The sequence below is a fragment of the Pteronotus mesoamericanus genome, unplaced genomic scaffold (genome assembly GCF_021234165.1).
Source record: "Pteronotus mesoamericanus isolate MK-2021 breed Mesoamerican mustached bat unplaced genomic scaffold, CSHL_Meso_final contig_73, whole genome shotgun sequence".
NCBI lineage: Eukaryota > Metazoa > Chordata > Mammalia > Chiroptera > Mormoopidae > Pteronotus > Pteronotus mesoamericanus.
The window spans coordinates 532,063-556,843 of record NW_026555245.1 but is presented as its reverse complement, the minus strand read 5'-3'; the positions used below and the strand labels follow the sequence as shown (position 1 = coordinate 556,843).

General features: G+C 44.7%; 1 protein-coding gene across 4 annotated transcripts in view; it reads right to left on the bottom strand.

Annotated features, from left to right (window-relative positions):
- The window catches only part of FAM219A (family with sequence similarity 219 member A), a 52,703-nt gene that overhangs the window by 3,351 nt on the left and 24,571 nt on the right, over positions 1–24,781 (bottom strand). For 2 of the 4 annotated variants that reach the window (XM_054582901.1, XM_054582902.1), the window contains exons 2-5: positions 3,878–3,977; positions 1,065–1,167; positions 744–824; positions 66–120 (exon numbers count right to left, since the gene is read on the bottom strand). In XM_054582901.1, the coding sequence (XP_054438876.1) occupies positions 66–120; positions 744–824; positions 1,065–1,167; positions 3,878–3,977 (339 nt within the window). The remainder of the gene's footprint in view (positions 1–65; positions 121–743; positions 825–1,064; positions 1,168–3,877; positions 3,978–24,781) is intronic. The other 2 variants (XM_054582903.1, XM_054582905.1) reach the window with 1 other exon arrangement.

Below are 24,781 nucleotides of genomic sequence, written 5' to 3'. Positions count from 1 at the left end.
TGCGATTTGGCATTGGTCGCATCCCTTCTCCTAGGAGGAGGGCTGTGTCTAAGGTGGGGCCTCACCTCAGCAGAGGAGTAGCCAGAGGAGGAATATCTGGACATGTCAAAGTCATCATCGCTAGCCATGGAGGAAAAAAGACAAAGGGGAAGTGATTCCCGGAAATAAAATAGAAAACTCCCTGCACCCCACCTCCATCAGTCAATAACCCACCCCTCTCTCACACTTCCAAATAAACAGCACAATCTCAGTAAAAACTGTCCTTGCTGTGCACATTCAGTTTTAAGACAGGTTCCCTGGTCTCACCTTTCTAAATAAATTGTCACCCTTAACCTCCTGAATAGAAGTGCTATTCCTTTCCCCCCGACCCTCCCCCTTTTTATCTAGGCTCAAACTACACTGGCTTGTTGGGTTTTCCCAAAGTCCAGGTCAGCCAAGTGTGTTCCCAGCGGTGAGGCTGTTCCCTTGCAGGGGACAGGGCAGTAGGCATCGGATTGGGGCCCATTCTCAGGGCAGCCATTGGATCAATTGTCCCAGGACAGTGGCAGGCTGTGCCAGTCCCCTTTTCCTTTCTCTGCTCTTATCCATTTCCAAGTAAAAAATTCTATTCCCTGGGAGAACTCCTGGCTGTCCAAAGAACATCCCAATTCTGACAATATAACAGTTGTGGCCTGTATAGTCCATTTGCATGTTCATACAGGTCCCTGTGGCTTGCCCAGCTGCCCCAACATCCCTGTACACACCTGTCAGTGTCAAGGGCTACCAGTGGCTTCTCATCTGGGCTCTGGTCAAGCGAAGAATAGCCTTTATTGGGAACGACCAGCCTGGGTGGAGAATTTGGGGGATTGGATTGGCAACTGAATCGCATAAGCCTGGCAAGGGGCTGGGTTGGGCCCTGCCCTACCACCTCCCTCCCTCCACCCCCTTGGATTCTGTTGAGATTCTCTCCTTCCAGAGAGGATCTGAGGCTAGGCCTGAGGAAGGAGGAACGAGGGGAAGGCTCAGGACCAGCAGAGATACATGCTGGTTGGCAGGGGCCAGGTGGGGTGGGGTGGGGCCTCTACCTTGTCCGGGCCATGACATTGTTCTTCTTGGGTTGCTGAATGACAGGGCTACCCATACTGCCATTCTTCAGGGAGCCCTTCCGGGCCAGCTCCCGTTGCTTCTCTGCAGGGAAACAAGGGAAGGAAGCTGTGTCCTGCCCCCAGGGCCACCCTACCTTACTGCTGGGGCATCCTAGGCTGAGCCTCTATTTGTAAACCCTTTGCTTCTCTAGGAACTGTGGCAGGGATCCCAATTCCAGGCCCTGCTGTTTGGTGGAGACAGTCCTTGGCCCTGCACACCCGAGACAGATAGTGAGGGACGACAGAAGGAGGCTGACCCCTGTCTTCCAGGGGCTGTACTCCCATATGGAGCCATTAGTGTGTGTTTGATGCTGGAGAAAGGATAGAGGCAGAAGGATGGGGTAGCCAGGCCTTTGTACAGGTGACACCTTGAGAGGTGGAGAGAACAGGGCATTCTAAGAAGGTGGGATAGTGTATACAAAAAAATGCATTTAGAAGTGAGCATTGTAAGTGTGGATCTGGATGGGATGGAGGAGTAGAGATGGAGGGAGGATAAGCTGAAAAAGTAGGATACATTTATTCAGTCATTTATTTATTAACAACATATATGTTACCAATCCCAGGTCCTGTGCTAAGGAGCTGGGGACTCATTTAGATTACAAACGCAGGGCATGACCTTAAAGGCCAGATAGAGGAGTTTGGGATTAATGTGGAAGGAAAAGGAGCCACCACAGGTTGTAGAGTGGGAGGGGCAGGATGGGGCTGGCAGGGCAAGGGGCCAGAGGCTGTGGGAGCCCCTCTGGCTATGCTCCTGACTCCTCGGCCAGCCTCAGTTCTCCGAGGCTCCAGTACCTACCAGATTCATGGGCCTGGCCACCTGGTGACCTACTGTCTGGTGTGCGGCATAGTTACCAGTAGCTGCCTGGGCTCTGGAGGAGGTCTGTCTACACTTTCCTACTTATCTTAGGTAAAGCTCACATGTAGGGTAAGGGACTATTGGGGGAAGAGGAATGCAAGGGGAAGCTCTCATAAAATACAACAAGCCCTGGAGAGGAAGGATGGTTGGGCATTTCAAGCTACTGTGACTCTGGAGTTTCCCTTGACTGCCATGTCTTTTATTCTCTCATCTCCCAGTCACTGACCCTCTTTGCTTTGCTACTGCTCGTTTGACTCCTTCAGTTTTCCCCCCTGCCTCTTTTCAGCAGGCAGCAGCTACCATTACCACTTCAAGCCTCTAGGGGGTGCAATTTGCCTTAAAATTCCTGGTGGTGATTTTTTTCCCCTTAGTGCAATTGGGACAAGGTTGTGATTTTTAATGAGCTTTGGTGGTAATCTGATAGAAAGGGGGGAAAAGGGTATCTTACAAGCATGTTGGAATTGTTTGAAAGTGGCAAATGCAAACAATACACTGGCAAAACTGAACTATGCTCTCCTATGCAACCATTTAAAAGAATGAAATCATTCTCTACCTACTGACATTGGAAGGGACTTCACGACACTGAATGAAAAACAAAAACAGTTTCAGATAATGTGTACAGTATGATACAATTTATGTTAAAATACAAAATAAAACTTAAAAAAACTTTTAAAAAGCTTGGAATAATTATCTTGGAAGGAGAATGCAATGGGGAAGAGCAAAAGAAGTTATACTTATTAAAATACCTATATGTTAAACAATAACATGTAAAACTTGCTGCAGTGTGAGTTTGGTGTCTTTGGAAGATGAACAAATTCCACTGAGAACTGCACTCTTGTTTAGAAAAACAGCCTGAGGGCTTCCCTAGATAGGGTCTGCAAAGAAAGAAGCAAGGTAAGAATAAATATATAAATGAATAAATGAATGAATGAATAAAAGAAACCCTGTGAAAAGGAGTCCTGGCAGCTGCAGTGGCAGAAGGTTTTAGAACAGATGGGTAAGGGCCCTGCTGAGGGGTCCACCATTGGTGGGCAGCTAGAACCTGAGGAGAAAGGGACAACGGAGAAGTTTTGAAGGATAGCAATGATTTGTATTTAATTGTAAAATCTTTTCTGGAAGTACTGTGTTGTAATTTCACAAAACCAAATCTTTAGTAAAAGTCTGCTATATGAAGCAGCCTTGGATGAGCAAAACTCTAGTCCCTGAAGAGGGAGGGGCAGTGTTCGGCCTAGGGTGAGGTGAGAACAGCAGCTGCAGAAGCTGTGGGCAGTGGCTGGGAGCCAAGTGTTTTCAAAGAGAAGGCTGTAGCATAAACTGACTTCAGAGTGGGCGTGAGGAAAACCCCAAGGGAAAGGTGACCCTGGAAAGGGGGGAAATATTTGAGTTTACTAAAAACAAACAATTAAAAAAAATAACTAAGGAAAAGTTCCCCCAAACAGGAGCCTATCAGTCCCTGAGATATCCAGATGATCTAAGGAAGGAATGAGGAGAGGGGCTCAGCTTCTAGGCTTTGGAATCCTCATACCTTTCTACCCCTCAGACAGAGCAGCTGACACCCCACCTCTAAGGTAGCTTCTTTCCAGCCTGGTTCAGCATTTAATGGGACTTCCAACCCTCTCTCTGGGGTTCCATGCTTTTATCCCTGACACTCTCCCCTGGAATAACTGGAGCCATCTTGGCCTCAGAGATGCCTCCTAGAGTTTTGGGTCCTGCAGAGAACTGTAACTTCCTTCTTTGCTTTGCAGAAGATAAGGTACCTGGCAGTGCCAATGACTTGTTGGCTTGAGTCTTGGAATTCTTTAGCCTGAGTTGGTTTATTTGTGGCACCTCATTGCAGACCCAGCCCAGAGCACCTTGTCCACTCCCCATATCTCTCTTACCCACCAGACCCACTCACCCAGCTTTACTTGGAGCGGGGATGGTTTGTAATTCATGGCTACTGACTCACCCTCCCGGGCATCACAGTCTCCGTCTGAGATGGAGGCGGCAGCTGGGTCCTGTCAGGGAAATAGCAGAGATACAGCGAGTTGTAAGGAAGTGAACACAGGGGGCTGCTCTCAGCCCTGAAGCTGGCCTTCCCACATGTACCCTGAGCCTCTGAGGGCATTTGCCCCTGGCAGCAGGCAGGAGATTCATGGAGGGAGAGGCAGATCCATCTACCTTGAGAGAAAGACCCTGAACTAGGTAGAAAGCCACGGATCTTGGCCTCACTTACACTCACCTGGTGTCTGTCTTCAAAGTCCTGTGTAATCCAGCCTCCCCCAGAAAGCCCACTGCAATTCTATAAACCCACAGGACCGACTTCTCCAACCTCCCATACAAGTTCCCTGCTCCTCTGGGCCCTTCCTGTGCATTTGTTTGGAAAGGTCTTTCTAGGTTCCTGTGAATTTAAGCCTGCATTAAGGTCAGAGTAGGTGCTCCGTAAGACAGGCCTCTCCCTCTTTCCCCTAGCACTGGACAGGTCCCATCACAGGATCTAGGGAACTGAATGGCCAAGCCAGGCCATACTTCAAACTGCAGCTACTGAACAAAAAAAGAGTTCTCATGAGGACTTCATTTCACAGATGAGTTCTAAACAGTGTCTTTTGTAAAGCTTGAAAGGTTGGCTGGTTATGGTAGGTGAGAAGACAAATATTGACAAATCAGCTGGTGGCCAGTAAGTCCTGTGCTGCTTGGTCATTAATCTAGCTTCACTAGTCCCTTCAAAATACCACAAACTTCTGCTATAAGATCCAGGGCCCTCACACACCCTGCCTCAGTCAGTTGGAAGGCGCTGGAGTCATTCACATTCTCTATGAGAAACTGATGACCCATTGATATGAGTGCTGCCATCCATCCAAGATGTCTGCCTGGGACCACAGAGTCTGAAGACAGCAGGGTGGATCCAAGGCTGTTCCTGTTTTGCCTCCGGGGATGCAGAGAGCAGACAGATAGGCAGGTAGAATGCTCCAGGACTGATCCCAGAGAGTCAGGCCCAGAGATCTGAATGGCTGCTGGTGACTTGGCAAGGGAAGGATATGTAATAATTAGGGTGGCTTTTGTTCCCTTTAGAACGAGGCAGTAGAAATGAAAACATGCTTGTCACTAAGGGGAAAGGAAAAAAGTCTAGAATGTTTGGGAGGGAAATCCTGACCTTATTTGTGTTCCTTCAGGCCACCCAGAGTGCAAGGCCCTAGGTGGGCTGTGTTGCCACAGTTGTTTGCAAGTTCCTGAGGGCAGAACCTGGGCTTCTGTCCTCTGCTCTGACCCCTAACCCTCAGCTGTGGTTAAGGCAAACAGGGCAGGAGTCTCTGCTCAGAAAGGGTCGGGTGCTGCAGTGGTAACTTCCCATGCTGCAAAGCTTTCCAGTCCTTCATCCTTTGCCTCTTTGGCTCAGCTCCTCCTTGGGAGACTCCTTACTGACAGCACCTTTCCTTTGCAGCCTTGGAGAAGCAGGCCTCTGGTAGCCCTCACATGGCTCTCTGGAGCCAAAACAGCCTCACAGGTGCTACCTGTAGGAGACATGCAGACCTGACAGCTGGGTTCTGGATTTCCCCTTAGGCCACAGGGAAGGCTCACTTCCAAAGCAGCCTGAGGGGGGTTTCCAAAGGGTAAAGCCCAGAAAGGTAACTGTGGGACCCTACCAGGGAAGCACTGGCACATTTCTAATTTCCTCAGTCACATACCACATCCATTTGGAAATGGTTTCCTTCACTGGCTTTTGTTACACTCATTTCTGCCTCATTCCACAGCCCTTAGTTTCCTTTGCAGTGTCCTGACCTCAGCCCTACTCTCTCTCTTTGGGGAATCCTGATATCTCCTAAAGTTTAGATTAACATGTTTACACTAGTGACTTCTAAATCCATCGCCTTCCAATCATGCATCTCCCCCATAACCCTCCACCCCATCTATCTCATGAGAGTTCTAAGCCTCGTTGTCCTTTCCCTGAGCTGACTTTTAAAACATAAGCCCTCAGGCATTTGGGGCTAACTTTTTCCCCCTCCGTACAGATGAGTTCATCAGTTTCTTCTCTCAGGCTGGAGGTACTTGGCAGCAATGGTAACATTGGAGGGAGATACAGGAAGGACGGGCCTGACTGGGGGCTGGGAAGCTGTTGAGCAACTCTGGTCACAGGGACCCACATGTGGTCCTTAAAGTCACTGGGAAGGACCTGGTGTCATTTGATCCCTGAGTGAAACTGCCAGTCCCTTTGGGTAATGAGCCAGGGTGCAAAGCCCTATACTGAGAGGTCACATGCAAAGCCCACCATTCAGCATCTCCCCGTCACTGTCCATGATAAAAGGCCATCTCAATGGCAAGAACAAAGATCTCTGGCACTGTGCCTGAAAACTAAAGCCTTTACTGTGGACTTCCTGTATGTCTTTCCTGAGAAACGCAGCCAATGCACAATGATCATCACATGGAAATGTAATCAGGGAGCTTAAATGTGAAATATTCATGAATATAAGTATCAGAGAGGAATCCAGGCAGAAGGAAGCATCTGGCTCCAAGAAATCAGGGAGAATTTAAAATGCCCCCCAAGGACATCTGATAGGAGTTAGATCCGGGAACTAGAGTGGGGATTAGCAAGATTATTAATAAACACTCAGCAGAGACAGACATTGAAATTCATCTCTAATAGCAACCCATGTTTCTACAACCCTTTAAATTTTCCACCGGCTACAGGAATGATTAATAGCCCTGTCTTACTGTTTCTGGGACAGGATATATAGGCCAATGGCCAGTGCAGAGCCAACATAACGAGAGGAAAGCAAAAGTGCCAGAAGAATCCTTAAACTTAGCCCAGTCCACTGATTTTCACTGAACTGTGTCCCCTGAACCCTGTGGCTTGGGAGGGGCTGAGTACATGAAGGGAGCATAAGAGGGAATCCGACTTCTTTTAAACCAGAATAGATCTACTTTTATTTCATTTCCATATCAGCCTTTCCGTAAGATTTTTGGTCGGAGAAAGGATTCTGTCACTTTAAAAAAAAGGTTAAAATCCATTGACTTAATCCAATCTAGTCTTTAAAAATGTTTTATTATAGAAATTATGAAATTTACACAAAAATAGAGAAAACAATATAGTGAGATCCTGGGTAACCATCACCAGCTTCAACAATTATCAACTTATCAACTCATTCTTTTTATAAATCTCAGCTCCTCCATTTACTAGCTGTGTGACCTTGGCTGTGGTTTCCTTATCTTTAAAATGGGACTAATACTAATATCTACATCAAAGGTTCTTGTGAGGCTAAAATGAGTTAATAAATGCAAGCACTTAGAATAGTACTTAGTATAGTACATACTGAGCACTATATATGTGTTGGCTATGAAGTTATTACTAGTACAGGTTCCATGAGGCCCACACAATCATGGACAGTGTGTCCTGCGAGTGACTGGCCCATAGCTGCAGCCGTGGGACCACACAGGTTGGGGCTTGGCTTATGTGTGTGGGGGGGTATATGTGAAAAGGTGTTCTTTCCACCTTGTCTCACCAGGGACAGGGTGAGGAGGGCCTGGCCAATGGGACATCCTGACTTCTTTCTCTCCTTACTCCACATGCTTCAATTTCCCCTCACTTATTAACAATGGCAAGCCTGGGGCTCATAAAGAAAAATAGAAAATAGGCCCATCCTTAAGGAGTTTACAATAATTATTAATAAAGGTAACAAGAGCCATAGAAAAGTAGACGGGAAAGTGATGAAGGGAAGGTGATCAGAGAAAACTTCACAGAGGAAGCCGTCTTAAAAGATTTCAAAACATTAGTTCAGCAGTTGGCTTAAGAGGAAGAGAAAGGACATTCAGGAAAAATCTGCAAAGACTCAAAAGCATAAAACGAACATTGCATATTCAAGGATAAGCCAGTATTTTGTTATGGTTGAAACCTAAAAGGTATGATGAAAAGTTGCAGGAGATAAAGTCCTGGGGTCAGGAGGGCTCAGATGGTGGAGGAAGATGGGCCTTGATTTTGTTCTTTACTCAGAAAATAATGGGGAATAAATGAAGCCTTAAGCAGGAGAGTAACATGATCAGATTTGAGGTGTAGAAGGACCCTTTGATAACCATGTAGAAGATGGGTGGCAGGTGAATTAGACTGGAGGTAAGGATAATTAGGAAACTATTGCAACAGTGTCAGCAGAAGATGGCACTAAACAGAAGCAGAATATACAAGGACAGAAAGGAGGATGTTAAAAAGAGCAGAATTGAAAAGCTTTAGGGATAAAATGTAGGAGTCGGAGTCCAGGCATTCCTAATTTTCTGCCTGGAGTAATTGGGAAAGGGGCACTACTTAGTAAGATAGACAATGAAGGAGAAGGCACAGCTACACTACCAGGAAAAGCCAGATGAGTTCAATTTGAGACATTTTGTGTTTTAAAGTGTCCTTTGGACACCTTCTTGATATCATTAATTAGTAGCATTTGAAGTTTGGGATCTCAGGAAAGATGTATGGGCTGGTGATGATGGAAGCCACAGAGGATAGTTAGTCATCTCAGAGAGACTGAAGAGAGTGATAAAAGTCAAGAACCAAGAGTGGGGCCCTGGGGCATATCCAACTTTTGGGAATGAATGGAAGAAGGAGACTGAGTAAAAAGAAAAAGATGAAATATAGGAAAAGATCTAGAAAACCATTTAAGTAGTGTCAAAGTAGAAGAAGTCAGCAGTGTCAAACAGATGGATCAATAAGATAAAGACAATATTTAGAAATAAAGAAGGCGTAGGTGACTTCAGCAAGCTCAGTTTTAATTGAAGGGTAGGAGCAGAGCCTAGATTACAGGGGATTTAGGAAGAAATAGGAGATAAGGAAGTAGAAATGGAACACTGTCTATTCTTTCAAGGAGCCAGGCTCAGAAGTGAAGAAATGAGATTGAATAACAGCCAGAGGAGGCTTTGGAGTTGTAGGATTTTTTTTGGAGCTAGGGAACACCACTGAGGGGAAGGACCGGGTAGAAATGACGTTTGATGAGAAATGGTCTTCAAGGAGTCAAGAGGAGGTGGAACGAGAACCTTGGGCCAGAGAATGGAGGCTCCTTACCAAAATGCAAAGGAGGTAAATATGGGTGGGGTATGCAGATAGCGTGGAGGCAGAAAGATGAACAGAAAGTTCAGGGAATTCATTCCTAAAAGCTAGGTAAAGAAAGGGGTTGAATGAGACAGGGAGGGGAAAAGAGGGATACCTGGTAGCTGGCCAGGAGTGGAAGGAGATCAGACTGGCTGGACTCCCAGCTACAAATTCTCATCTTTCACCCACCCTTGATCTCAACGCCAGGAAAAAGGCGCTCTCCGTGGTGCTGAACAATTCTGCCTTTGTCTTGTGGACTGAGCATGGATGATTCAGGGTAGAGACATGATTCAATTAGAATGTTTTCCCACAAGAAAGGCTACCTGTGTCCTAGCCTCCAAGCACCAGTTCTCTGATTATTAAAATTCAAGTGGATTTAGAATGAAGTATGAAGACACACAGTGCTTCTACAAACATCTAACCTTTCTTTGATGAACACACATACGCTTTCCTCTAGTTTTAAGAGGGGAGTTGGCAGAGGCAGTTCAGAGCTGTGAAATGCTGAAAGGCTACTTCTAGAATAGAGTCCTGTCTATCCCCTGTTCTGTTCCCCTGGGCAAAAGCAAGGAGCAGGACAGACCCAGAGCAGGAAAGGGCCAGGAAGACAGTGCTGATAAGGAAACAGGAAAGCAGGGAAGACCTGGAGCTCAGACCACTCTCTGACAGGTGAGTGCAGCATGAGACAGTATCAAAGATCAACTCTGTTTCTGTCACAATTCGTCTAGAGGTCAACTCAAAAACTACCTGGGGCTGTGGTCCCTCTGTTCAGAGTTATGCCACTCTTCCAAAATATCTTTTAGCAGTGGATGGGGAGAAGCATGTTTAGACATCATATTTTAGAGGGATATACAATGCCTTTATGTTCAATGTCCATGGCTGGGCAGAAACTTAATCTCCTGTCCAAAAATATACAGTAGCAATCAAGGCTTTGGTTAGACCTCTCTATTTTCTGTAGATGGCCATTCATTCATCCTCTAAGGCATTCCCATCTGTCTCTGACTCCACATCTCAACATGAGAATCATTAGGACAATAACAGCTCTTACTCTATGGTATGACCAAAAGTCCTGAGTCCTATTTCCTGAGTCCATTTGTTAGGCAGCTTCCACTTTTATTTCCCTACAGCCCCTTCTCCAGGATTTCTCCCGGAGCTGCTTGCAGTGCCAGGCAATTGGCCAAGACTTGTATCCCTTTGGGACATATTAAGACTTTTAGGGATCCCACCTATAGGAAAGGACAAATGCTTTTCACAGGGCTAAGGCCTTTGGGGAAGACCTGGAGGAGAGTCATGGAAACATAAAGGAGACAGTCTCTCCAAATGTTGTTAGTGGCCCTTACAAAGAGGGGAAGAAGAATTGAAAAGCTGGAGGAAAAATCTGTGAAGCCTGAACTTAGGAGAGGGGGCAGCAGATCCTGTCTAGCTCAGGCAGGCCTCTTTCATCAATCTACATTGCCTCAATCTTTCTAGGTTTTTCTCTAAAAGAAGACTCAATTCAATAAAGTCTAAACACTGAGTGTCCATTCTTTCCAGTTTTGGACTGGGTGCTGATAGCAGAATGCAGAGGAGGAAAGCACTCTTTCTTTATGCACGACATATTTTTGCAGAGCATTTGGGACAAAGTTTGCCAAAAAGAAGTGAAGAAGATTATTATGCTTGGGCTAGAGTTTGAGAACTCAAATGGGCCCTATGAGTAGCTGAGGATTTTCTGTACCCTTAAATAGTTCTTAGGAGAGATTCCACTACTAAAAACAAGCCCCACCAAGCTTTAGTGTCTTTGTTGTGGCTGTTATTGAGAAAACCCAAATGGAAGAGGGTGACAACCTTGAGACAACCTCTGTTCATGTTCTAATGTATTTATGTCTTGTGTGTGTACTAATGTAGCAACACTCTGGAGTTTTCCCTCTCTAGAGTTAGTGCTACTCCTCATGGTCACAGAGGTGGGCCTCCAGGCACCATGTTGGTTCTATGTGGTCCTAATCCTGGTTGGACCAGATGGAGCCAATCAGAGTCTCCCTGGAATTGGGAAGTAGGAATAAGGGGAGATATAATGCACAAGACTGTGAATTAGGTAGCAGAGAAAGCCATTGGGCTTGAAGATGAGAATAAAATAGAGCTGATGTTCAAAAAGAAGCAAACACAAGAGATAGAGAGTGTTCCTTAGGTTTTAGGCTCTGGTTCTAGAACTTATCCCACTCTTCCAAGACTTGCACACATGCTTGACCCTAGACACTATGAGAAACCCTCATGTCCTTATAGTCCAGTTTCCTTTGTAGCTTAAACTAGCTTGAGTTGGATTTTGTTCCTGTAACCAGAGTACCAACTAATGCACATACATGGAACAACATTTAAAGAAAAATGCACTGTATCTGATAGTTTGTATTTTTAAAAATTAGTATTAGAAAATAATCAACTCTATTTATACATAGTTTTGTAACCATCAATTTAATGGTTGTGTAATATCTATAGAAACAATATACAATAACTTTTTAAACATTCAGTTATTTGGGACATTCACTGCAAATTTCACTATAATAAATAATATTCTACAGAAATCCATGTATATTTGCATTTGGGATCATTTCCTACATCAAGTAGAATTACTAAGTCAAAAATATGAGCATTTTTAAGATTCTTGATACACATTGCCAAACTGCTTTCCCAAAGAATTGTTCCCATTTACAATGCCTCAAGTCATGACTGACAGCTATAGATGGTTTTTAATATTTTATTTTTCACTGTGTGTCAGGGAATTTCAGGTCATCCTATCTATCCGTTATCTTCCAAGAGAGCTCTGCTCCAGTCCTTATTTACCTAGTTCCCTCTGGGGAATCTTCTTTCAAAGAATATAGTTTCCTCCGGGCATCACTTGCCAAACAAAATACTCCTGACTTGAGGCCACCAATTAAAAATGAAAGGAGAGAAGACTGTTACACCGAGGCTTGGGAAGAGCTCTAAATGGAGTATCAGTACTCCCAAGGTAGCTGGCAGCCATGCTTCAGCTGGTCCTTGGCCTGTGCCAGCATGTCAGCCATAGGAACTGTGACTGTAATTGCAGAGCCAGGAGGCAAACGTCACAGAATGAGTTTCCTTTGCTTTCAGACTTAGGGTGGGAGAATTAGCCAAAATGTTGTGGAAGTGATCCCATTGGGAGTGGCAGTTCCTACTCCCTTCCTCATTATTTATTTTTCAAAAACAGCTACTCAGAAACACAGAGAGAGAAGAATAATAAAAGATATAAAGCTAGTACTAAGATGGCAAAAAACTGGATTCATTTTTGAAATGGGGAGATCAGGTACCAGTGAATTTTTAAAAAGATTTAAAATCCTGTTCTGCTTTTTTCATGGGTAGGACTGTTTTTCTAGATTGATGTTCTGCTGTTCATTCATGTTCCCACTCACAGGGAATCCCTATTACTAAGAAGCCTTTGTTTGGGATATAGGACAAATACTTCAACTTAGGGTTACCCACTGTAACAACTGTGGCTTAAGGAAAGCTTGTGCATAAAGGCCCAGGGAACAAACCTAATGACCCAGGCAGCAGGAGCCATAGCCAGAAATTGAGAGATCTTGGTTCTTCTGGGGGGCCTGGCCTGGTCTAGCCGCTTCCTTCCAGCCCTTAAGCTCATCCCCTGAGCCAGATGTTGAAGAGGCTCCTGTCTTACCTTGAACCAGCTAGAGACACAGGTGTTGGCCTATACAATCGTGTGACCTAAAAGGTTTTGGAGCCCCACATCCTGCGCTCACCCTTGTCCGCCCATTTCAACCTCTTTAGGAAAAGACCCTTTCACTTAATAGACAAAGGGATAAAGATGTAAACTTCTTTAAAAATAGATAAACAATGGTTAAAATGGTAAACTTAATGCTGTGTATATTTTACCACAATAAAAAAAATGGAAAAAATAGATTGGTTGGCAGGGCCTGAGGTAGGAGAAAATGGTATGAGAGTGAGTAGCGGAGAAGAAGTAAGTCCCTTCTCCTCTTTTTTATTCAGAGTCAGACAACACAGATTTTGGGGATGAGGCCTTTCAAAGGAGAGGGAGAATGATTATACAATCAAGGGAGCTGGAGGGGCTGGGAATTCTGGGTTGAGTTTCCTTTTACCTGGGGTGCTCCTCAGGGAGGGCCTAGAGGAGGGAAAGAAGTGTTTAGGGCTAACAGAGCTTTGGGGAGTGTGGTCCAAAATACCTTTCCATTTCTTTTGAGGATGTGGATTCCAGTTCCCTAAGGTAAGAAAGGAGCATAGGACACTGAGGAGAGAGGCTGCCCAGAAATCAATAGAGGTCTTTTGGTTGGAGAGTTCTTGAGACTAGTTTCCAGCTCTGAGCATGGTAGAAACCTGAAGAAGAAGAAATGTCAGTGGACACTGATGTTTGGTCTGGCCAGACTGACTTACAGATCCTCATATAGATCTTGGCCTCAAATCTCACTTGAGGATTTTGTAATTTCACTTACTCAAATAACTATGCCTGGCCTGCACTGGTTCATGAATCTTTTGGACTTGCTGGTTTTCCAAGAAAGCAAAGTAATAGCCTGGCAGTCTATGGGATGCTTTCACAGAGCTGTCATCTCTGATCCCTTTCTTTTGGCTTTGGAAGAATAAAGAGCTACTTGTCTGCAATGAACCATGGACTAGGAGGGCTGACATTGGACAGGTTCTCTTCTGTGGCATTTCCTGCTCCTGCCCTTCCTCTCATTTTCAGACTGTTCTAACTTTCTAACTTCCATTATGCCTTGCAAGCCCCACTTTTTGCTCACAAAGACAGCTCTAAAGCTCAGCTCTCTAGCCAGAGCAGCCTCCTATTATTTTCCTGTTTGTTATGCCAATAATTAAACATCAGTAAGCTGACCACAGGTTAAAAAAACTCTTGATATTCATTGATCACCAACAAGGGACGGTCAGGGCACAATGTATGTTGGGAAGAGAAAAACATCAAGACCTGATTCTTTTCAAGGAAACTTCAGTTTAAGGAGGGGAGATAGGCACGCACACACTTTTGAAGCAGGAAAAAGAGAGTGACAGTCGGAAAGGCATGAAGGGTGGTCGGACCTGGGCAAAAGCCTGGTTAAACAAGACATCTGGGTATTAGGTAACTGGGTACTTTGGCAAGAGGTTTTTAAAGCAATGACTGGCTCTTTTCTAGGGCTCAGGCTGTACTTTTACTACTTTTAGTTGCTGCTGCTGCTACAACCCCTACTTTGCCACAGGGGTCAGCTGAGTACAGCAGGGGCTTTCCTTTACCACTGAGATGCACAAACAAGTCTCCCACAGAGAGGAGTTAAGAGGCTCTAGGTGGGTGGCTGGGGAAGTATTTTTATTGAGAAGGCAAACAGGGATTCAGTCCTAAGAGTGATTAAGAGAGGGATATATGCTCTGGCAAAACAAATCCTCACTGCCTCCAGCAGTCGCTCCCATGAGTCCTACTTTGCTCAGCAGGGAGGTCAATGCTAAGGGACCCTGGAGACTCAGGGCCCAGTTGAAAAGTAAAGGAGGTTGGAAAGGGCTAACCAAGAAGTCAGAGTGTGTGTGTGTGTGTGTGTGTGTGTGTGTGTGTGTGTGTGTGTGTGTGAGAGAGAGAGAGAGAGAGAGAGAGAGAGAGAGAGAGACAGGCACAGGAGTAGCCAGCTGGTGGTGGAAGAGTAGGGGGAAGGGAGATCCTAGCCTAGCACAAGCTCAAGGCAAGTTTTCAGTCATGGAGCTAGCCAGTTGCTGGTTATACATTTCTCCAGGTATATAATACTCATCTTTTAAGCTAGATAGTCCTGCGGTCCCTGGCTCAGGGATATAGAGAGACTTTTTCCCTGCTCACCTGTCACTCCCTGGCTGGTGCAGTGACACTGATTGCCTAACTCAAGAGTACAGCTTCATTCCTGAGGAACCCATAGGAAGGGTCCCTGAAACAACCAACAACCAACACTCACCCAAAGACTCCCCTACAGCTCTGCTGCCCATAGCCCACATCTCTGAGGAACACCTCCTTTGCTGTTGACAACACCCCCCACCCCCAGCTCCACCCCACCTGTGCTGCCTTGACCAGGCAGCTCTGACACATCTGCACAGCCCACATCCCTCCACACCTGCTGAGCCTATCTATGTATCTCTAGGATAGTGCTTTTTAAACACTAATGTGCATACAGGTCATCTGTAGATATTGTTTAAATGCAGATTTTAATTCAGTAAGTCTGGAATGGAGCCTGAGTGTTTGCATTTCATACAAGCTCCCAGGAAACACCAGTGCTTCAGTACAGGGACCACACTTTAAATAGCAGGGCTCTTGGCCAACTCTTCTACACCCACATCGTCTCCAGACAAGCCCCTCAAAGAGTTCTCTTCCCCAGCCTTAACCTGGTTATACCCTTAGTGTGAAAAGAGAAAAATAGTTTGGTGGGGGAAGAAATGGGGGGACCACCCAGAGCTCATGAGGCAGTTCTGCTGAGAGTTCTGGCTGGGCCCAGGAAAGGAGTTGTTCAAAACAACTTAGCCCAGGTGTGGTTCTTCTGGAATTCATCAAATCATCTTAGATAATATTGCTTGAATACCTGCTATATATACAACTATGGTACTGGGAGCTTTATCTATATTATCTCATTCAATCTCCTAAAAGACCAAGTAGGGTGACTATTCCATTTTAAAAGTGAAGAACCAAATTGTATAAAGTAATATATTCAAAGTCACACCTTGAACGTAGTAGCACTAGGATTTGAATATAATTTGCTCATTTCTTGTAACCCAGCCCCTCCTCAGAGACATGAGATAAAGTCACGAGATTAACAGCATGCCAGAGCTACACAGCTGTGGGACTGCTGTCTTGTAAAGCAGATACTTGAAGGCTGGTACTAGTCTAATTATGTCTTCAGTGCTCAGCACACACTTGGAACTCCTCTTTAGAAAATGTCATGGGTGCTTTCTGATCACCAACTTCCTGCTCAATGAGTCTCCATAGGAAGGAAATATTGGAGCCACTTAAGTAGTCAATAACTCAAGAAGCAGAGAGAGAGAGAGAGAGAGAGAGAGAGAGAGAGAGAGAGAGAGAGCGCGCGCGCAATACTGGCAGGAAGCTGCAAGCAAGAAAAAGGGAACTAAGAATGCTGAGCCCAGGAGAGAAAAGCAGAGGTCTGTACAAGAAAAGGAGATGAAAAGTCTCAGCCACCAAAACTCAGTTCTGGTCCCACATTTTAGGGGCACTTATATTTTAGGTACTATAATGGGTGGTGTGGATACAAAGATAATATGATCTCTGCCCATGAAGAGCTAATAAACCAGTGAGTAGGGCAAATGAATAGGCAGAAAATTTTAATTATATGCCAAATGCTGGAACAGAGGTTTGTATAGAATGTTGTAGGTACATAGGGCAGAAACATTGATCCTACCCTGGGAAATTAGGGAAGACTTCTTCAAAGAAAACTTAGGCATGAAGGATGAATAGAAGGTGCAAGTTAACCAGATGAAGAAGAAAGGAATAGGGAAAAAAAGAAGAAAAGAAAGAAGCAGGGAGGAAGATATGCATGACTATACAGCAGGCAAAGGAAATAGCTCAACTCTTTTGGAATGTTACATAGTAAGGGGTAAAGTGGCAGGTGATGAGGCTAGAATGGGAGGAAGGCTTAATATCATGGAGGGTTTTATAAGTCATGTTCAGGGCTTTGGACTTTAATTGGAAATAATGGGAAGCTTTTGAAGGATTTTCAGCTCATTGTCAGACTTATATAAACAGATCACTCTGGGAACAGTGTAGAGAGAAAAATGGGAAGGAATAATTAAACTGTAGGCAGGAAGACCAGATAAGAGGCATTGCAAGAGGTGATAAAAGCTTGAAAAATGGCAGAGTCAGTGGGGTTGAAGAAAGGAGATGGAAAAGAAAAACACATTGAAGTCAAACTGGCCAGGGCTCAGTGGCTGATTGGATTTGGGTTTGAGGGAAAATATCTAGGCAAAGATGGCTCCCACGTTGCCTCCTGGCTCACGTGACTGGATGAATTGTGGTGCTACCAAACAAGACAGAGAAAGAGAAATAAGGAAAAGTTCTAATTATTTTGTTTTGTACAGGAGTACGTGTCTGTCTATAGATATGAAGCATCAGAGGAAATAACTTGGTGAACACCAATAGTGAAGGGGTAGCAGAAGACTGACAGCTGTGGTCAGACAGGCAGGGGACCAAGGAGAGGCTGGTGTCATAATTGTCTGGGAAGGACAAGTTTTTTAGAAGAATAATGTAAGAGAAGAAGGAATGAGAACCAGAATCCTGGAAGAGCACTTATATGATGCTCTAGAGACTAGAGGAAGGTTGAGGGTAGGAGAAAGGGCCAGCAGAGAAGGACAAGTTGTTTGAACATCAACTAAGAGAACTCAGGACATAATGTTTGTTCTCTGTTTTCCTGATATTTCAGCAATACTTTATTTTGTTCCAAACAATTATGGGTGTGAGGCCTGAGACTCCCCACAAAGAGAAGCCATCCATTAGAGAAGTCCAGGCATGGTCCAGAGATTATGGCAGGTCTACTGTTTATTAAGAAGTGTGGGTGGACTTCTGGTCAAGATGGCAGTGTAGGTAGACATGCATTGCCTCTTGTGCAACCACAGGGAGAACTACAACTAAGCCTCAAAAGAAATAACCACCCAGGACTGTCAGAAAATTGAACTGTATGGAAGTTTGACAACCAAGGATTTAAAGAAGCCACATTCATCAAGATGGATAGGAGGGGAGAAAACATGGAGACTAGCAGAGTCGTGTGAGTGGAGATGCATTGTGACACAGAGAGGTGGTAGCAGCAGATTTGGTGGTCCCACATTCATGTGTGATGGATAAAAATCAGGAGGGATACCTTGGGAGCAAGTGATCCCAGTCCCAGGCCAGATGATACAGCCCAGGGTTCCAGCGTCTGGAAGATAAATCTCCATAACTTCTGGCTGTAAAAATCAGTGGGGGTTGGGGTAGCGGAAGAAACTGCCAGAAGACTTCGCTTAAAGGGACCACAAAGTCTTAGAACATATGCAAACCCACTCACACTGGGGTTCAGCACCAGGGAAACAGCTGGAAGGGTGCCAGTTGCATACAGGAAGTGGGTGAAATAACTGGAAACAGGGCAAATGCCAGACTAACCTCCAGAAGCCAGGTAGCAGCACTGTCCCCTTTCTGAGCCCTCCCCCAATACTGAGCCACAAAGTGGTGAAGCATGTTGCTCCACCCTGGTGATTACCTAAGACCCTGCCCCACATAATTTACAGGGGCTTTTTCTACTATACGCCACACTACTAAGATAGGAAGTCAAAGCAGCTCTACCTAATACACAGAAACAAACATAGGAAGGCTGCCAAATTGAGGAGACAAAGAAATATGGCCCAAATGAAAGAACAGGACAAAACATCAGAAAAAGAACTAAACAAAACAGAGATAACCAAGCTATCAGTTGCAGAGTTCAAAACACTGGTTATCACGAATCTCAAAGAACTCACTGAGTATGGCAACAACATAAAGAAGTGAAGTTTACACTAAGTGAAATAAAGAAAAACCTACAGGGAACCAAGAGTGAAGGGAAGGAAGCCTAAATTCAAATCAACGGTTTGGAACATAAGGAAGAAATAAGCATTCAACCAGAATAGCAAGAATAAACAAGAATTCAGCCCTGGTTGGTGTGGCTCAGTGGATTGAGTGCTGACCTGAGAACCAAAGGGTTGCTGGTTTGATTCCCAGGCAGGGTACCTGCCTGGGTTGCAGGCCAAGTGCCTCATTGGGGGCGTGCCAGAGGCAACTGGTTGATATATCTCCCACACATCAATGTTTCCCTCCCTGCCTTTCTCCTTCCCTTCCATCTCTCTAAATGTAAGTAAATAAATCTTAAATTAAATAAAATAAGGTCAACTGTTTCTTTAAAAAAAAAAAAAGAAACAAGAATTAAAAAAAAAAAAACAAAAAAACGAGGATAGTAGAAGAAGCCTCTGGGACATCTCCAAAGGTACCAACATCTGAATCATAGGGATACCAGAAGGAGAAGAGGAAGAGCAAGAAATTGAAAACTTTTTTGAAAAATAATGAAAGGAGACTTCCCTAATTTGGTGAAGGAAATAGACATACAAGTCCAGGAAGCACAGAGAGTCCCAAACAAGTTATACACAAAGAGGACCACACCAAGACACATCATAATTAAAATGCCAAAGGTTAAAGGTAAAGTGAGAATCTGAAAAGCAGCAAGAGAAAAGCAGAGAGTTCCCTACAGAGGAGTTCTCTTAAGACTATCAGCTGATTCCTCAAAAGAAACCTTGCAGGCAAGAAGGGGCTGGCAAGAAGTTTTCAAAGTCATGAAAAGCAAGGACCTACATCCAAGATTACTCTATACAACAAAGCTATCGTTTAGAATGGAAGGGCAGATAAAGTGCTTCCCTGACAAGGTAAAGCTAAAGGAGTTAACCATCACCATTGTTACATGAAATGTTAAAGGGACTTATTTAATAAAAAGAAGATCAAAACTATGATCATTAAAATGACAACAAATTCACAAGCATCAACAACTGAATCTAAAAAAAACAAACCAAGCAACCAATCAAAATAGGAACAGAATCATAGACATGGAGATCATTTGGAGGGTTATCAGCTGGGAGGGGGAAGGAGGAGAATGGGGAAGAAGGTTTAGGGAATAAGAAGCATAACTGGTACAAAATAGACAGGGGGATGTCAAGAATAGTATAAGAAATAGAGAAGCCGAAGAACGTATATGCATGACCCATGGACATGAACTAAGGGGGAGATTATTGGAGGGAAAGGTGGTACTGGGCAGAGGAGGGCAAAGGAGTAATAACTGGGACAACTATAATAGCATGATCAATAAAATTTATTAAAAATAAAACAACAGTAATTTAAAAAAAAGAAGTGTGGGCAAGGATGGGATGAAGGCAAGGGAGGGTGACCAGGGCTTGACCAACTTTGAAGTAACAGTAAGCAGAGAGGTGAGTAGGTGCTCCAAATTCAGGCTGTACCACAGGTCCCTGACTTAGCCTTGAATCATCCACCCTAGGCAGTGGCAAAAAAGAGCAAAGACCATGGTTTTCTAGTTCTTGGGGCAGGAGGCCTGCACAGACCTAAGAGGAGCAGCTTGGAAATCCAGGACAGAGTAGAGCAGGCTGTACTGAGATTTTTCTAGAAACCTGAATAGTTATTTCACCAACTATGAACATCCAGCAGAGGCTCAACCTGGGTACCTATACTCCAAGTCCTATCGATTATGTGATGATCATGATTTCTCACTTTAAAAACCATCAGTAATATTTTTCTGTAAAAACAGAGTAAAACTAAAGAATCACTTGACTTCATTATTACCCCTTCCCTAGTATAAGTATAGTAATAGAGTCAGTAACTGCATGCATCCGCTGTGAGGAAAGTTAAGAACTATGTAGTTAGAGTTGGAGTTGATCCTAGTTCTTTTGTCTCCTGCATCCAAACACTAGAAGCTATGCGTGAGTGGTGAGGACACTGAGGTATAAGGAAATCCAGGCTTGCGTTAGGACAGAGGACTGGCAACCTCAATGAGGTTAGACTGACTTCTCCCAAAACCTTGATCTTGGGACCTAGTGCTCTTTGAAAAAAAATCATATTTTGGGGATGGAAAGACTGTTGACTATTTTCAAAAATAGGTCTAAAAATGCTACCAGAGTTGAATATTTTATGCTATTTGATGGATCTGAAATAGGCTGAATTTTTTTTTTTTTTTCGTGAAAGGATGATCGTTTTGTTGTGTTAAAGCTTGGTCACAATTAGAAAGGAAACTTCAAAAGTTCCTGCTTCCTGGCCGGGGAACAATGCTTTCTCTTCACAACCTTTTAGCAGTGAAGGTTAGTTATAAGGCCTCACATCTGGGCTTCAAAGAAGCACAGAATAACCATTTCCAGGCATATTTTGACTTTTATATGGACACCTAATTTCATAGGCAGTAGGAACCTGCCTTGTTCATATGATGATTTCCACTCTCTCACCCATGCCCCACTCCCTTCTATCTTTCACTTCAATGAAAACCTGAGCATTAGATCCTCAGTGATTTTATCTTATTCCAAGGTTCAGGAGAGTAATTTTCAACTCCTTGTTACATCTAGGTATGACTAAAACAAGTTCTCTCTCCACAGACAGGAGAGAACTAATGGTCTATGGAAAGAACCTGAAAATCCTGGATTCCAGGCTACAGTCAACCCTGGGCTACTCTGGATTCTGAGAGAATTTTGCCATTCCCCCTCCCCCACTACTGTCAGGCTCCAGCCAGCTGCAAATTGTCTGGATCGAGCTGCTTCCACAGGCTGATGTTATCGGCCTCACAGTGCCTGGAGCATGCAGATAGGAACAGGCAACGGCGCCGTCTCACCGGACGTAGTAATGTAATTTAGTTTCTGAAATCCAAGTATAAAATCTTGAAAGCCGACGTTTTTTATCTACCTCAGGAGGGGGTTGATGGTGTGGAATTCCCAGTGGAACCATCTAAATAGGGAAATGGCTTCTGTCATGTATTAATAAACAGTTCGAAGCAATGGAAAAACATACAGAGAGGATTTGTAGGAAAAATAAGTGCCCGGTCTTTCTTGCCTCCTCCCTCCTTCCTCCTCTGAGCTATGCTCCCAGGTAAGGACCAACTCTATTTGTGTGAACCCGAGGCTGGGGCTAGAAGTGTCTCTCTTGAGCATTCCTGTGAGAGTCCTGTGTGCTATGGAGATGGAACAAGCACCAGCTTCCCCCAGGGGCAAGTCGTGGCACTTTTGGTGGGTCTCAGCTACCCCTTTTTTTGAAAGGAGTCATTCACACTGAATTAAGAATGGCGGTAAAGAAACAATCACTCACAGTCCTTTCCATTTCCCCAACATTGTCTCCTACACTCTCTGCCCCGCCCCAAAACTTTGCATCACCAGTCTTCTTTGCTTCTGGTTGAACACCTCAAGTCTAGATCTTACTTGTCCTTCAGGCCTTGGCTGACACGTCACCCCTTAAAAGAAGCTCTTCATCAATATCAGGCTAGATTAGGCCCCTCTATAATATACTCTCACAGTCCCTCCCTCCTATACATTTCTTTCATGCACTTACTAAATTTTACTTAAATGATTATTTGTATAATTTATTTGTTTAATAAATGTTCATAAAGGCGGGGACCATGCCTTTCTCCAATGTGTCCTCCCAGTGCCTAACACAGAGAATGAAGGGCCATAGCGTGATAATAGATTTCCTTCTACTTGCTTTGAAGCCACAGCAAAGATATTTCTGTAACAGAGAGGTGGCAAAAGGCCAGTGGTCTGCCAGGCTGTGCCAGGGCTTATCTAATGGTGTCCCAGACAGATGTTGCATTGTGTACTTCTTGTAGTGCCACTTCATCTATGTAAGCCTCTGGCCAGGGGCTAAAAGATTACCTTCCAGGAAGTTATTTTGGAGAACAGCCAAAGTAGAAGTCCCCAAAACCTTTTCTCACTTACTTTGTTGAAGGTTTGGCCTAGTTAAAATCCTACTTTAGGTCCATGGTTAAAGCATCAGCTCAACCCCAGGTCAGCTTTTTGTGGGGACTGACCACCAGCTAAGCAGACAGGGCTTTCTCTGTGACTCAAGGGTCAGACTCTGATTTTGCTTGTGGATCAGATTTAGACTCCTACATGGGCCTTTATATGAATAAGGCCCAACTCTTATTGTTGAGTATTAGAGGAGTGGGCAGCCAGCTTGGAATCCAAACCAACAGGAAACTCTTTGGAGGGAGGTGGGGCTGCTCTGATCCTTTGTCTGTTCAAAGAGTTTTTTGATAATGTGGGGCTTGCAACTGTGTTTACCAGGCAGTGCAGTGCCCAAGGCAAGGGAGCTCTTGGGAGTTCAGACAAAAGGGCAAGGAGACAGCAAAGGAAAACACAAGAAACCTCCCTGAACAGTAAACAAAACCTCTGGCTAGAGAGTAGGGCTGGTGGATTCCAGTTTTGCCTGTGAGCGCACTGACTTTGACAGTCTAGACAGGTTGTTTCACTCTCTGAGCTCACAGGTCTGTTTTTATTCAGGCCCTGAGATTCTAGAAAGCCCCCAGAGCAGAAAGTAAATGAGTTGTCCCAGGTCAATGCCAGATGGCAGTCCTGGGATTAGAATTCATGGGCCCTTCTTTCTAGCCAGCTGCTCCCTCCCCTGAGTCCTGCACTGTTTTTTTCTTCTGAATGCTCAGGATTGTATTCAATTTAGTAAGGGTTGTGGTCACATAATCACGGCTTCTAAATATAGCATGACTGCAGAGCATCCACTGTAAGGAAGGCAAACATGGGGGGTGGGCACCTTTGCTCCTTAGAGAACAGGCCAAAAGCAAGTTTTGGATGAGGTTAGACCTGTTCTACTTTAACAAAAACCAACACACACAACTCTCTTGGGATCTGGCAGAGTCCTCATCAGTTCTTATTTCTCCTCCGGGCTTCCTTGTGTGTCAGAAGCCTGTGCTTAATCCCACAGTAAGGGCCTCACCTGGATGCTAAAATACATTATTTCTAGAGGCAAGAGCGGGGGCGGACTGAAAGACAGTCTGGATCCAGATCCTCTGAGCATCTTTCCATCAATAAATTAGTTACTACATTGTTAATGCTCTCATCTCCAAGAGTACCACGGGTGGGGGCAGCCCTAGTCCTTCCAGCCCCACTTCTGACAGGTCCATTCATGGCGTAGGAAACACCAGACATTCTTTTCTCCTCCCTGCCCTTTCCTATCCCACTATGACTGGCTGGCTAAGAAAGGGAACCTGCAGCTGTTCTCTGGTGGTGTCAATATGGCCTTATCACCTATTTCTTTGATCAGGACGTTTCTTTAAAAGATTTTTATTTATTTATTTTTAGAGAGGGGAAAGGAGGAAGAAAGAGAGGGAAAGAAACATCAATGTGTGGTTGCCTCTCATGTGCCGCCCCCCACTGGGGACACAGTCTGCAAACCGGGCATGTGCCCTTAACTGGGAAATTGAACTAGGGACCCTTTGGTTTGCAGGCCTGCACTCAATTCACTGAGCCACACCACCCAGGGCAGGAAGTTCTTTTATATAAAGCATGTCAAATGGCCTTTGGGCTCAGAGATTGCCATCAGTAAGGGACCCAGGAGCCTATAAGAGGTGAAGAAAGCAATGGAGGAGAGCTTTGCACAAGGCCCAGAGCAGGGCTGCTTGGCAGAGATGGGATCCAGAGTATTTTTACTTATCTTCAATTTAGGCAGACTTACCTTCTCCCTCACTCACTAGCTCAGGCAATCAAAGTGAGAGCACAGTAATTTCATTTACTTGCTTCGATTCATTTAGCCATGGAAGAAGTCTGGAGGTAGAGGAGGAAATTTCAACTACAAAATCAGATCCCTAGTAGATGATTATGATTCTTCTGCTCTTCCAGACTCCTCATACACAGTCCTCCTCTAGATAATTTGGGGGAGTTGGGAAGAAAACCCCTCTACAGTGGTAATTTAACTCTCCTCTGTCTAGGGGCCACGTGCATGGCTAGGGTACAGGTAGCAGGCTGTGAAGCTCCACTCACTAGTTTCATTTTTGCTTCTTGCTGCATCTGTGACCTTCTACCTTATATCAGTGCTCTTCCCTAAAAGTGGTGTCTTTAAATCAAATGTATTCCCACTGCCAGGCTAAAGGTACAGTGATACAAAGCTGCAGCTTCAGGCCTTAAAACTTGTTCAGAATTTCCCCTGCCCCTTACTCCTCATTCTCAGATTGAAGAGGGCAGTGCAGGGGTATTGGAGACAAAGGCCCATTTCATATTCCCTTGTTCTACTACTCTTACCCTCCCCCTAGA